The sequence below is a fragment of the Manis javanica genome, chromosome 10 (genome assembly GCF_040802235.1).
Source record: "Manis javanica isolate MJ-LG chromosome 10, MJ_LKY, whole genome shotgun sequence".
NCBI lineage: Eukaryota > Metazoa > Chordata > Mammalia > Pholidota > Manidae > Manis > Manis javanica.
Genome location: NC_133165.1, coordinates 86,698,524 through 86,713,228, shown reverse-complemented (window position 1 = coordinate 86,713,228; position 14,705 = coordinate 86,698,524). Strand labels below are relative to the sequence as shown.

Genomic DNA, 14,705 nt, shown 5'->3' with positions numbered 1-14,705 from the left:
ACATGAAAAGGCTGGGGTCAACCTTAACATAATGATAATACACACGCAAATGAAAAAGGATAGGTATGCAAATGGACCCAGGGTAGAGTGACTGGAAATGGGTGATATACAACAAGGTGGGAAATTGATTTGGTCTAACAATCCAGCTGAAAGACAAAGTTAGTTAAATTAATGCTAGTTCACTGAGGCCAGAAACAAAACACCTCCAGGTACCTGCTACCCAAAAAATTTGCCACAAAAGACAACTTTTAAAATACATAAAGAAAGAGAGGCTAAAAGAAATGATAAATTACCAAGGTCTTTTTGAGAAACAAATAAGGATAAAAACCAAATAGGTAAGGATACCTACTCACAGCAGAATAGGAGATTAAATATTTAGGACAAACCAGAGGTAGATCAGTGTCTTATCTAAAGATGACTCTAGGTCAAAGCTGTCTTCCAGACACAGGGTCCATTCCTGCCTTAGGGTGCAGGAAGAAAGGCCCAGAATGTCCAAAAGGAAGCTGTAGAAGACAGTGTAACCTCTAAGGTGAGGGTAAATTGAAAAGTGATTATTAGCAAATCCAAAGACATTGTCATGTTGTTTATAGTAAAAGGAAAAAACTTACTTTTTTCAAATTGATGGCCAAGTCAAACAAAAATATGTATAATGCAAAGTAATGGAGTAATATGGATATATGAATGAAAGTGCTTGAAGAGCACACCCCCAGCCCTTCCATGGTCTAGGTACTGCTGGATTCCAGAAGGCACAGTGAATGGTAAATGCTTACTCAAATGTAATTTTCCTAAGGAAACTTTCTGGGAAAAAATGAATCTCAAGTTAGATTTTGAAGGAACTCTATAACATGACTTGGCAGCAAAAAGGGCTGTAGAATTTCCTTTGAAACTCCCGGTCCTCAGCGCCATTGACCACCAAGTCCTCCACTGGCTCCGTATACACTGGAGCCAGCACATACTGCCAGACATACAGATTCCTAAGATATATATGAGTGACAGGAAGGACACTACATTGCTCACCTTGGGATACTGACGATGACATACTTCAGCAAGATGCAGCCCCGTGACCACTCCCAGTCTAGCTGCAAGGCGCTGGAGCAGGAGCCCCACAATGGTGGCCAACAGAAGAACCCAGAGCAGCTACAAAAAAACACACCCCATGTAACACTCATTAGACAACTGGGGACTTTGGTTTGTTTAGAAATGTGAATGAGAAACACTACATTCAGGCAAGAGCCCAGGTCAGGAATCAAATGACCTACGGTCTGAATTGGGTTCTTCATATACCCTGCTGGGTCACTGTGTACTTTCTGAGACTTAGTTTCTCTCAGCTGCAGTTTCTCCTTTGTTCAAGAAAACTATGTAACTAAAATAAAATAAAAAACCAGATGGGAAAGTACTTTTCATCTAAGTGTTGCCACCAGTGAAGTATATGCCCCTGAGGCTGATATCCAATATGCAGAATAGACAAAAAGGATGTGAGGGTGTGGTATGTGTGTTTAAAAGGAACAGGGGCAACACCAAGAAGTTCACCTTAAATCCAGCCACGGCTCCAGACTGCAAATCAGATTCGATGTTTCCTGGATCCAGGTAGGCAATGCTCATAAGGAAGCCCGGTCCCGTGAAAGCCCAGAGTTTACGGAAGCTGAAACAAGAGTGCTATACAAGAAAGGAACAGACATCAAACTGACTATCACCTCCAAACTACTGATCTAATTAACTGTTATTTTATCACATATAAAGCAACAATATCAGCTTCACAGAAACAAAGGATTTAGGATGTTGGTTACTGGATGTGCCCAAGTTTCACTTCCACCATAGCCACTTATCAATATGCTGGCTGCTTCTCTGTCTGAGTAAGAGCCCTTCCCATCCCTGCTCTACTAGCCTCTCATTCGAGAGCCTGAGTAACATTAGTAAGTACTCCTCTGTGTCCAACCACTACTTAAACGTGGTTACATGGGCAAAAGCTCCTGTAGAAAAAGGAACATGGAATTCATATTTCCTTAACCAAAGAAAACACTAGTACAACTTGGCAACTGTTCAAGGCCCCCATTTTCATTAACAGTTTCTACTTATTCTGATAACAAAAATTCAGTCTTCAGAAACTGCTTGCCAAAAGTAGATAAGGCTGTTGATCAAGAGTTGTCCAGCGGACTTTTCCCCTGGGTAATAATGTTTTCCTCCAAGAACCTGTCACTAACCTCCTCAGGAATGGTGATCTTCTCATCAAAGTAGGTGGTGAAGGGCTCCTCCGCGCGCCCCGAGGACTGTGGGAGGGAGGAGTCGCTGTAGGCAGGGTTGACAGCACCGAGACTGGCAGAGTCCCCACCATCTCCAGAAGTGTCATCTCAATTAACAGATTTGAGAAGAAATTAACAAAGAAGAACAAAATACAGTAACAGCTCACCCTTAATGATACTGAAATTATTAATGATTATTAATTAATATTAATTAATAATATTGAATTGTTATTAATTCTTTTTATATCTGAATGCACAAGACCAACCTGACCCTATCTTAATTTATTTATAATACTTTTACTTATATTTTTAATAGATTAACTTTTGAATAGGCAATACATTCTCACAATGGAAAATCCAATAAGTACAAAAGAGTTCCCTCTTATCCCTTTTTCCTGGTCACTCAGCACTAGATCAATTCTAAAATTAATCTCACAACAGTTTTCCTAATTTCACACTTTTATTCCCTCTTGGTAATTTTTAGGACCATTTCATTTTCTTCTAAAAACACTGATGTCTAGGGTTCAAAATATAACATTTCCTGACTAGCTCCACTGGGAACCTAAAAATCCTAACTTTCAGAAGAAAGGAAACTGTTCAGTCTAACAGGACACCCCGACCCCCACCATTTGGTAGGACTTACTCAAAGAATCATCCTTGGACATTTTATCTCTGTTAGGCGTCTCAAAAAATGTGGTAGTTACAAAATCCTGCCGCAGTTCAAGCTAATATCTGAAACCACAGGGAACCACCAAACAGGAACCCTTTGCCTTCTGACTAAGGCCTACAGTGAAGAACTCCAGGTCACAGGGTGTCGGCACCCTTACCCTCGTGACAGGAGAGCTCACTGCAAACTGATTATCAGGGTTTCCCCGAGTCCTGCATTTTGCAGTTAATCTTAAATGAAGGAGGGAAAATAAGGCTAATCTTTCAGAAAGATACAAAGCCCAGTTTGCTGTAGCCATCAAATGCTATTTTAATCTTAAACGAAGGAGGGAAAATAAGGCTAATCTTTCAGAAAGATACAAAGCCCAGTTTGCTGTAGACATCAAATGCTATTTTGAACAACAAAGCTCTAATTTCAGTGTTTCCAAGAAATCCTTGCAACCTCTAACTAGAAAAACATAAGCTTTCTTTCTATAGGGAGTTGACCCATTTCACCTTAAGTGGCCCTGAACTGATGAGGAAATAGAAAAAGAATGGAAATTCTAAGGGATGGTAATTCTAAAGGAGAAATTTAGAACTAGGAGGGACTTGACAAAGCACTGAAAAAGCTCTAATCAAATACACAGTATAAAGTGCTCACTCAGCACTTCACAGCTCCATACGTTTCTGAAGTGCCACAAGCGGCCAAAGCAGGAGAGATTTTTAAGCCAGGTCTGTGACTAATACCGCCCCTGAAAGCATCACTGCTATAGAAACCAAACTTGTAGGTAATCATGGCTCATCTCTGAAGTGGAAAGAAGATATGAGGCCAGTCTCTGTGGTTATAAACACATTTTCATTTACAGCCTAAGTCACCAGATGGTGACTTCTGAATGCAGGACTCAATGATGATACTGTTGGCTGGGGAGGGGAGACGGGGACAATTTTTGTTGGAATAGATGACAAAAAGGAAAACATGGTAAATTTCTCTTACTAACGTAAGTCTAATACCAAATGAAAGTTAGAAAATGACCAAAAGCTGTAAGTTACCATCCGGAAGCTTCTGTTCAGGACCCAGCACCATGGTGGATACCTGAGTGCCTGAGTTCTTAGAATAGGATTCTAGAAAGGAGAGAAGGGAGGGAGAGAAATTAGCAAGAACAAACTAACAAATTCAGAACCAGCATTTCGTTACTCAGTATGAATATGACTAATTCCTTACCATCTGAAACAAATAATTCTTCTACTGAATTGGATAATCTTGAAAATAATTAGTTTTCAGAATATGATTAAGAGATATTTAATAAATATAAAAGTCTTAATCCTATTTTTGCTGGCAAGACTTCAAAACCAAATTGAAGCAAAAGGTATTTCAGGGAAGTAAGCAAATACTTTTTAATAAGCATCCACAGAGAGGCTACTAAACTATCACCCAGTTTCTGCCTTTGCTTACAAATTAACCCAAATATTTAAAACCAGACTGATCCTTTGATGAGTTTTTAAGGACAGAGATCCATAACTCTCTTTGATGTAACAACTTAAGTTCGTACTTCAGTTTTCTGGCAAGTGGGGAGAAAGCACCTCACCAGCATACCAGTAGTGGAGGGCCACTATTTCCCAGCCTAATAGTTCCCTGAGGACAGACTTCACCTGTAATGTTATGTTTCCCCAACCCTTCAACAACTGGGAAGAAAAACTAATAAGCATGGCCCTCCCCTCCTGGGCTCTCACGGAGTGCTAAGACACTAGGCCAGCAGGAGTCCCAGGCATGGCCAGCAGGATATGGCCATTTCTCTCCAACCAGCAATAAGCAGGTATGGGGGTGAGGGGACATCCCAGGGGCCAGCATCCTGTCGAGTTAAGTTTAATTGGGAGGAAGCAGGTATTAATTAGTAAGCTCATTTGACCACAGATCTATGGCATATTCTCCAGTCAATACCACAAATAAGGTTGACTTTTAAAAAATTTTGATCTACTGATTCAAGAATCTACCTCTTCTCTGATTCCAAATGTAAAAAGACACGGTGATATTTATTGTTAGCACTCCCCTCACTTAAATCCAAATAATAACTATCCTACTGAAAAGGTATAAGGCCTCCCCTTAGCTACTTTTACTGCTTAGTCTTCTTCCACTGGTCCTTCTTTTGGTCCTATCAGAACAGCCCTCTACTTTCTTTTTTAAGATAATCCTTCCCTTTCCAGATTCCAGAACCAACATATTCTATACTTATTTTACAGGATTGTAGAATTCAGACCTAAAGAGGGTTTTAGGTTTCAAACTCTAGAGTGTAAAATATACCACCTTTGCTAATATAGAAAACATAATCCTTCACCTCTATAGTCAACCAATATCAAGTATTTTGTTATAATGACAACTAGACATGTCCTTCCCATCAGATGACTAAACACTAAACACCCAACAACAGACCCAAATAACATTGACTAAATTCAACCTCTTTTTCAGGCAGTTACAACAGCATCTCACCTGAGTGGGAGGTGTTATTTACATATCTCATCACTCAGATTCCAACCATGTACAGCCCCTTGGCCCCACTCAGAGTCTTTTTACTTTTATTTCACATATAATTCTGAGAAGCCAGGTTATCAGTTTATGTTATCCCACAATAAATTAGAATCCACAAATCCTATCTGGCTTTATGGCTCTTACAGGTAAAGGTCTTGGGCCACTTGGTATGAGGCAAAGAGCCATTCCTTATGCTTTGATCAGTTCTGAGAACACTATTATTAAGAAAAATATTATTATTAAATTATTATTATAAAAAATAACTCAAGTTTCTGATTGTGGCCCTACTCATCAAGAACTGATCAAATCAGATGTTTTTTGTAGTGATGATGGATATCCTATTTAAGGCACAGAAGTGTTTAATACATTTGAGGAAGATTCCTCTCCAAAACAAGCTTTTAAACGTTATATTTAAAAAGCAAACAATGTGGTAGTAGTGTGTTTCTCCCCAAGCTATAGTCTCCAAAGGTGGCAGTTAAATAATTTTATACAGAAATATTTCACAGTAAATTTTTAATAATTGTCATTAGTATTCTAAGTGATCATTTCTATCCTAACTACATACAGAGCCAATAAAATTCTGATCTTCTCTCTGAAAACTCAGGAATGTATTATTCCAAAAGAGAAAGTGGATTCCAGACTCCAACTTTCTCATCAAAACTTTTACTCAACAAATTGTAAGCTTCATTGTTTGCAGCGTCCACAGAACATAACCAGGGCAGGGAATAGAAAGGATCAGCTACGCCTGGTGTGAGAGCACAGAATTTAAACTGCCATGAAAACTGAAGACCAATATGGAAGGAAGCAGTAAGTTACAGTGAGACAGTTTTGCACTCTAGGACTCACTCTACCACCAGGTTGTTCCATCATTCTATTATATTAACAAAAAGGTCAAGTTGAGTTACAAGCAGTCAAAACCAACTCAGCAATACTTTGATAAGTATGAGTAATACTGCTTTGAAATTCTAGCTCACCCCCAACCATAAAGCATCACCTTCTCTTAGAGCCAGTAAATTTCCTATCAAATAGCAATCAACAACAGAAAAAATGGCACTCCTGGTTAAATTTAACATACCTATCTCACCCCATTCTTTATCAAAAGTTGTAAGACAGTTTTACAAGATAAAAATGCTAATAAAATTACATTTTATGTCTAAAATGTCAAAGCCTACATATCCTTTGATCCAGCAATTCCACTTCCAAGAATACATCCTAAAGAAATTCTCACACAATATTTCCCATAGCATTGTTTGTAGTATCAAAAGACTAAAAACAACTACTAATGTCTAATTAGTAGTACACTGGTAAAATAAACTAGCTACATTCATAGGCTGGAATACCATATAGCTGTCATAAATAAAGCAGGTCTATATATATTTATAGGAAACAATTTCCTAGATACGTTGTCAAATTAAAACCCAGTGTACAGAGGAGTATCATCTATGTAGCAAAAAGGAAAAAAAAAAGAGAGAATATGTACCTGTACATGTACAGACTATCTCCAAAGGACACACCAAAAACCAGTAATGCTGTCCTTAAGAGGGAGGAGTGAGGGAGCGCAAACGAGGTCAGATGAAAGAAGACCTCTCACTGAATATACAGTGCATACTGTTTTGCACGTAAAAAATAATTTTACCATGTACATGTGTTTTTTTTAATGTAAATGTCACATGGAGTCACTCAGCCTATCAACGAACACTTTAGGGGTGTTCAGTTGAACTCTCTCTGATAAAGCTTCTCTAATGAATAATCAGAGATTTCCAACTGTCCAGTTGACAGGCATATATTGTCTTAAACTTAACTTACTACTTCTCCCAAAATTTCAAAGGAGTTTCACCTGAATGCAGAGAATTAGAAGCCACCTCCTCAGGAAAGCATTTCCTGACTCTAATTTAAGTAAATGGCCCTCCTCCAGGTTCCCCCAGACACTATGGCTTACCACTACCATTAGTCTTATCTTACCTTGAAATCATGCATTCTCTGGTGCTATTGTTGCAACATTTCTTTAAGTTTAAATTATGTCAAAATAAAGTTATTCCCCCAAACACATACTAGCTATAATAAATTCTGAATATCTAATTGACAGCAATTCTGTGTGTTCTCTAAGCACTTACAAGAACTCTGGAAAAACAATCTGGATAGCCCAAACCTGTTTTAACAATTGCCCCGAAGAAAAGTTTGAAATATTCACTATTAAAATAGATATTAATTTAATTTAAACTTTTTCCATCTATGGTTTTAAAAAAGTTTGAATTTGAAAGAATTTTTTCTTACAAAATTCACCTGCAGAGAGCAAAGGAACTCAAAACCACTTCACTTAGAGCTATACTCTGTCGCAAAGATCTCCCTAATAAAGGTTAGAGAGGAATGTTTTTGAACAGTCCTCTAATTCTTCTCTTTTTCTGTCCCCTCCTCTATATAAATAAAATCAAAGACAGCATTAAAGAGGAAAAGAATTTTCACAGAGGCACCCAGAAAAGTGTTGGCATGTTTGCAGAAAAGCAGTTGATTCATGTCAATAGGAATGTTTCAAGTTGATGGGCCAAGCCACCTCTTCTCCTTCTTGACGCTTCCCTCATTCAATGCGAGCCACATGCTGGTGACCAAGTGGAAACTGCCAGATGTACAGATCAAGGCTTTAAAAAGTGGTAACTGAGTCGTGTATTCGGAAATAACAAGGAGTTGTGATTTTAAAAATTCTACTTGCCCTGAAGATAATGTAAAGATTTCAGCTCCTTCTAAAATTCCCTTCTCCCTAAATATCCACTTTAAGGCTAATTTCCTTGATATTCCTACTAAACCATTACTATTAATCTAACACTTGTGTTGTACAAGACATTCTTCATGAAGGTAAACTCCTGTTCCTAAATGTCTGGGAGTCAACAAAACTCTAAAATTCTTGAGTGGTTCAAAGAGCTAATCATTTTCTGAATTCCATATATTTTAATAAGGAAGATTACTAGTCACTTTTTTTTTTTAAATGAGGGGTTATTACTTCCTCTGTTTTTCCATTCCAGGTTAATGAAGCAGCACCATTTTCTGAGTCTTTCCATTCAGAATATCCATCTAATTTAATTAGTTTCAAAATTCAATTTGCCCCCCACTGAGGGTGAGGGAAGTTAACCAGTTTAGACAAGCTGTATGAATTTCTAAATTATTCTTGAGGAGGTGAAGTCTGGAATTATTTTTTCAATTTAAGTGTATCCTATTTTTCACTTATGAAAATGAATTTGATATAAAATGAAAAAGATGTTGTAGACTGACTATATCTATTTCCTGACAGAAAGAAAAAAGTGAAAAATCCCTCTGGTGTTAAGTTTAAGAAAAGGCCTCGAAACTCTAATCCTCTCTACCTAAGTGGGTAATATTAGAATGTCTTCAACTGAAAGCCACACAACACGCTCAGTTCACAACGTACAAACAATGCTGCTGTTGTATATTGCTCAGTATGCATTAGGGCCTCTGCATGTGTGTGTGTCCCCCACCCACCTCTCACTCTCCCCCTCTGGTGCAAGGGCCGTTGAGGTATCAGCCTAGGACTGTTCTTCGTTTTACTGACTTTGCATGCCACAGTAATACTCCCCAAATCAGAGACATCATGTTTAGTCTACCAGAAAAACACAGTTTCAACTCAACATCAAGTTTGCTGTTTCTCATCTGAGCTAGATGTTTGAGAATCTGTTTTATAGCTCAAAGAAAAACCTGACATTGAGAACATGATGATAAAGAAAGAAGAAAAAGAGAAAATATTACACAGCAATAAGAGGAGAGAGGGAGTAAGATAGGGGGAGAAAGAGTAAGCTGATAATGAAACTGGCTGCCTGGGTGTCAGAGCCGATTACAGTTGCCAGGCTGTCAAGAAGTACTGATCTTTAAGACAAAAATTATCACTAATCAACCAGACACTTCAGACTCACAAGGGCCTGATACCCACTAAACAGAGCTCTTCATTTTCTCTGCTCGGTCCTCTGAGGCTTAACCAACTTCCAAACTTCCTTGACTGCTCATAGAACTTCTGATCATTAAAAGTCTTAACTTACAAACTCTAGCTATAACTTGGTCTTTATTCCTCCCAACTCTCACAGTGTAAGCTTCCTCTGATTTCCACATCGAATCAGAAGTTTATAGCAGTGCATTTCCTTTTGGGGGACCAACTTGGTCTCCCTGGCCTGACACATCTATCCTGGAATACAATTTCAAGCTCTGTGAACAATTTCAAAGACCTCTTAATACTGAAATAAGAAAGTCTATTAAATCAGCCTATTATTCCCACTTTGTGCCTCAGAAAAAAGTTTTCCCTCATACTTGCTTAAGTAGCTTTTCTCTGGCAAATGTGAAGAATGATTATCATTAGGTTACATTCAACCCATTGATTCCAGTGACAGACATTGGCCTCCCAGGTGGAGCCTGGCCTTAACAATTTTAAACACATATTTCAACATTCTTAAAGCAAAGAAAAATTGTATGTAAAGACAAACAATGCATACTACAAGATTCTCCAGCCTCATACATGCCTCCTTCTGCTCTCTGGAACCTGTTAATTCTTTAACAATTAACTGGTAGCTGTCTCCTTTCATTACCTAGGAGTTTTAACAGACAGTTGATTATTAGCAATAAATGGGAACAAAACAAACCGAAAAGAAACTATACAAGAGGACCTACTAGCAATATGCACAAAGACAAGAACTGAGAATCCTAATTTCCCAGTTTAAGTCTACTGGAAACTGGTCCTTACACTAAAAAATCAAAGTTACTCTCAGCTTAAACTAAAAGTAGAAGAGGAATTAAGACAAACACATTTTTATTTGCTTATATTTTTCTTTGAAACTAGCCAACTGTTTCATATTCCATTCTGTTTTGTTAAAATACAGTTTATAATACAAACATGTTGTTTTATTTTATCCATGGTAAGCCTGATGATATCTGGAAGGTTGTTCTTTGTGTCTCCAGGGGCCAATAAAGGTTAATTGTTCAATATATGTTAAATTTTCAAAAGAATAGATATCTCAACAATGAGTAGGACAACAAGGGTCTAAGTCTTCTAACTCTTTGTATTCTGCACATTCAAATGCTCCTTGCCTTCTTTTCCAAGATACTTGGTTCAAACCACAGAGACTCAGATAATAAAGATGACAACAATATTAGGGCAAAAGGCTTCCCTTTCGGCCTCAAATACTCAACTATTTAAAAGATGTCACCTCCTTTCTCCCTTATTCAAGCACAGATAGTCACGTTTTGCAAAGACACAGTCCTCCATGCTCATCAAGGCAACACCCAGCTTTCAACCCTAAATTGTCTTATTCCCAAGCTAACTAAATTTATACCATCTGTACTTCAACCAAATGGGGACAGCACACTACTGCAGTATACAATATTCTTTTTCATAAATTCAAAGTTTCTCACTTTGTGACTTGTCCCCAATAATGCTATATGTATGAAAAGCAGCTTCCTTGAAAGGGGAGAACTGGAAGACAAGTCTTCCATTACAGCCTTCTGGATAGCACCAAGAGATTGTGAGAAAGGCTTTTAAGCTCATAGAAAGGGCTTAAATCTGTCAGCAATTTGTATTTATGTGCACAGAGGCAGGGAATAAAGATGTCTTTGACTCCACAGAACCCACCCAAGCTCTTAGCACTATATAAGTCAACAAAAAAGATGCTTTGTGGATACCATTTTCCAAGCTCTAACCTTTATTTTGCTGAATCAAACTGAGCCAAAGCTGCTCAATACCTCTACAGAATAATCCAAGGGACCACTGCTGATTTCCTAACAGTAGAGTAAGATGAGACTCATACCAAGCTTCCCTATTCATTAACAGGAAGTACTACCAGACTGCCTAGAAATTCCCCTCCCAAGTCCCACAGCCATTCCAGAAACATGAGAAACCAGATATGTTGAATCATGGCCTTTTTGGTACTGGGTCCAAAATAAACTGCGCATAGGCCATAGGTAAATGAAGTGTCATCGATGAAAAACCGAACAGCCAAAGAAGTTCTCAGATTTCATTTCACAGACACGCCTAGTATTAAACCTTATTTAATGATAAAAATAAACACCCAGCAGAAAGCCTCTCATCACAGGTAATGAATGATACAATGCCCTCAGATCAATGATGTGGATGCAAAACATGGACTGGCAGTAGGCTCACAGGATTCTGAGCAAAGAGGGTAAGTAATAAGGTCAGAACTCTTTGTTTGGAGTCTTTGAGGGGAAAGAAGGCACATGTAGGCAATCATTACAAAAACTCTATTATGCCAGAACTCTTCTAAGCACTTCGTGAATTAACTCATTTAATATTCACCAACAACCCTGTAAGATGAACATAATCATCAATGGCCATTTTAAGCATGTGTAAACAAATGAACAAAGAGGCTAAGCCACTCGCTCAAAGGTTCACACAGCCAAGAAGTGGTGCAAACTCATAGAGTTTCAGATTCCACTGGAGTCAAGATAGTGTCCCCTTGTTTCACCAATATCTCAGCAAAAGTTCCTGGAGGGCTATCTCCCCTTGTCTCTCCTTTCATATAATTTTTGCTTTTGCTTTCCACTTTAAAAGAGATGTCACATTCCTCTAACTTCCTAACACTCCTTTGAAAGCAGTGGACAGTATGAGAGTATGTACATTTTACACACAGGAAAACTCAAGCCCAGGTTACTGAACTTCTCCTTCAATAATGCTCTTTGAAATAGTCTGATACATGTGGTAGGTAATTTGGGGAAACCCAAAGTGAAAAGGAATCCAAAGGCACAGCTTTAAAAGTAGGGGCACATGAAACGGTACAGGTGGACAGCATCCACCCCACTTACACACGGTGTGCAATAAAATGTCACCTGCAAAACTACCTGGAGCCTGGGAGCTGCACAAACAGCCCTAAAACCAATCTACACACAAGTATGCACTGAGCGGCTCGCCCAGGCCCTTCACCCGAAGGTGCCCCAGGAATGTCGGCTGTACTCAAGAGAATTTTATTGTTTAAGTAGGGCAGCGGGGGGCCCGGGGTCCGACGGGGCCCCAAGGCTCCTTAGACTAGAAGACGGCAGCGGGGACCTTGACCTAGGCCCGGCGGCCTCTCCCGCGGCGTGAGGCGGGTCAGCGCACCCTCGACAACCAGTCCCGGTGCGACAGCAGGTCCAGCAGGGTCCGGCCTTTTTTTCCCAGGCCGCGGGGGAGGAGCGAGACCCCCACGACCTCTAGCGCTCCCTCCCCGGCACCCGTTCCCGGAGCCCTCCTCTCGGTCTTCCTTCAAATAATGCGGCCCCATCTGGACCCCGCGCCTCAGGCCCTCCAAGCCTCACCGTCCCTCACAGTGCCACAAGGCGCCCCGCGTGCCCCAAACTGTCCCGAGCCGCCCAGCACCCTCCCCGCCGGCCTGGAGTGAGTGGCGCGACCGCGTGACCCCTAACCTCGCTTGCCCGTCGCCTTACCCGTTCTGCCACCACTTGCCAGGGTGTCCCCGCGCGGGTGAGTCCATATCCCTGGGGCCAGCGCCAAGCCGACCAACCCCCTACACCCTCTGCAATTGGCCAACAGGTCGGCAACCGCGCACTCCTATTGGCTGGCCTGTCCGTACTCCACAGCTGCCGGCGCGCATGGCCAGCCGGCAGTCACGAAGCTCCGCTCACCCTGACGTCAGGCTGGAGGCGGGGCCACGGCAAACTACGCGGGAGTTGCATCCTGCAGAGCTGGTGTTGATGCTGGTCCAACCCACAGAAAGTGGATTTGGAGGCTCCCATCCCGCGGGGAGCTGGGAGATAGGTAAGTTTCCTATCATAGTTCTCCGCGGCTTCACGTTAGGTACTGGCAGTCTAGCCCCTTTCTTCTGGAGACGTGGCTTTGTCAGGTACAGCTCCACCCTATAAAGTATAGCCTCCCGGCAGGACCATTTCCTCTCGCCCACAGAGCCAGATCATAGTATCTGCTGCCCCACCAAGAGCACCCCACACCTAGGAGGAACCGCGAAACCTCAGCCAGTGCAGCCAGTTTTACCACATCAGATGCCCTGTTCTCAAGCCTCGGTAATGAATTGTTTCCCTCCATCACACCCAGCTGCCGCCTCCTTTCCCCAAACTGTATCTCCACCTACCCAAAAGCAATCCCACGCCATCCCCAGCCTCAACCTAACACCCCAGAGTCTTTCTCAGATAACGGCCAAACTAGTGGTGCTTTAGAAGGAAGAAAATAAATATTCTAACAAACCATCCCAATGTTCCACAGTGTCATTTAGAACTACCAGAAACATTCTTAGATTCCCCCTACCGCTTAAAGATAACCACTTATCTAGCCAAGTCGTAGGTCTAGAGAGGAAAAGCATAAACCCCTCCAAGTTCCTTCTTCATGTAAAAACTTGCTCGGAGAAAACTATTAGTTGGTAAGAGTCCAAAACAGGAGGAAAGGGGAGTGAACTGCAAAAAGAAAGGTCCAAAAAGAAAGCACAAAGTAAAAACAAACTCAGAGACCCAAAAAAACTGGGCTGAACATCATCAGTTATCTGGTACAGGCTGGTTTCCATACAGAATTTCTCCTGGAGAGAAAAGAAAATGCACAAATTAGTTCGGTGAATCTCTCTACACATCTGGGGAGTTTCAGAAAGGCTTGATGGAGTCTCTCTAAATCAAAAAAATTCCTTTGAGAACCTCGGCTGCAACTAGAAAATAAAATGGCTGGAGGCATTCTTATCGATCGCCCTTGCAGGTCTGCTCATCTGGGCAACTTCTGGGCTCTTGCGTATTTGCTAGCTACTCACTTAGTTCACAGTGTGGGGCTGCCTCCGTCTGCCGCTCCTTCTTCATCGTGCAAACTGGGTTTGACTTTTCCTACCTAGAGCAGGCTCCTGCCTCTATATATGAGGACAAGTGCGCCTCCCTTGGTTAGATAAGGGCACTTTAGGCTGCTCCAAAGCGGCTCAACGTAAGAGACGTAGCAGGCAATTTCAAAAGGCAAACCACACCCTTCAGAGCGCAAATTTCATCTTTGACCTGCCATGAAAAGGGAAGCATCATATATGTGCCCTTACTGGATATTAATAAACAATTAATTGAGTTTGAAAACTTTTAAGATTTTGTCTTTGTCCCTTTCGGCAGAAGCTGGAAGCGGGCCTGTGAGTGCCAGTGCATGGAAGGGGTGGAGTAAAAGGAATTGCTTTTCTTCAGGATACCACTCCCCTTAGAGGGAAGCTGTTTGGGCACTTGTACTAGCTCCAGGTGTGCTAGGACTCTGCTCCCCGAGACGTGAGCTGAAACCAATTAACCCCAAGCCTGACAGTCCAAACATATTTTCTCCATAGGTACGTGCAGCA

General features: G+C 40.9%; 1 protein-coding gene across 4 annotated transcripts in view; it reads right to left on the bottom strand.

Annotated features, from left to right (window-relative positions):
* The window catches only part of SLC11A2 (solute carrier family 11 member 2), a 33,750-nt gene extending 19,517 nt beyond the window's left edge, over positions 1–14,233 (bottom strand). For 3 of the 4 annotated variants that reach the window (XR_005054178.2, XM_017667549.3, XM_017667558.3), the window contains exons 1-5: positions 14,154–14,233; positions 3,936–4,007; positions 2,202–2,347; positions 1,531–1,656; positions 1,018–1,137 (exon numbers count right to left, since the gene is read on the bottom strand). Coding sequence is in view for 3 of the 4 variants with exons in the window: in XM_017667549.3 (XP_017523038.3) it covers positions 1,018–1,137; positions 1,531–1,656; positions 2,202–2,347; positions 3,936–4,007; positions 14,154–14,199 (510 nt within the window). In the remaining variant the exon portion in view is untranslated. Of the gene's footprint in view, positions 1–1,017; positions 1,138–1,530; positions 1,657–2,201; positions 2,348–3,935; positions 4,008–12,834; positions 12,978–14,153 lie in introns of those variants that run through there. The other variant, XM_017667567.3, reaches the window with a different exon arrangement.
* Positions 14,234–14,705: the final 472 nt, after the last annotated feature.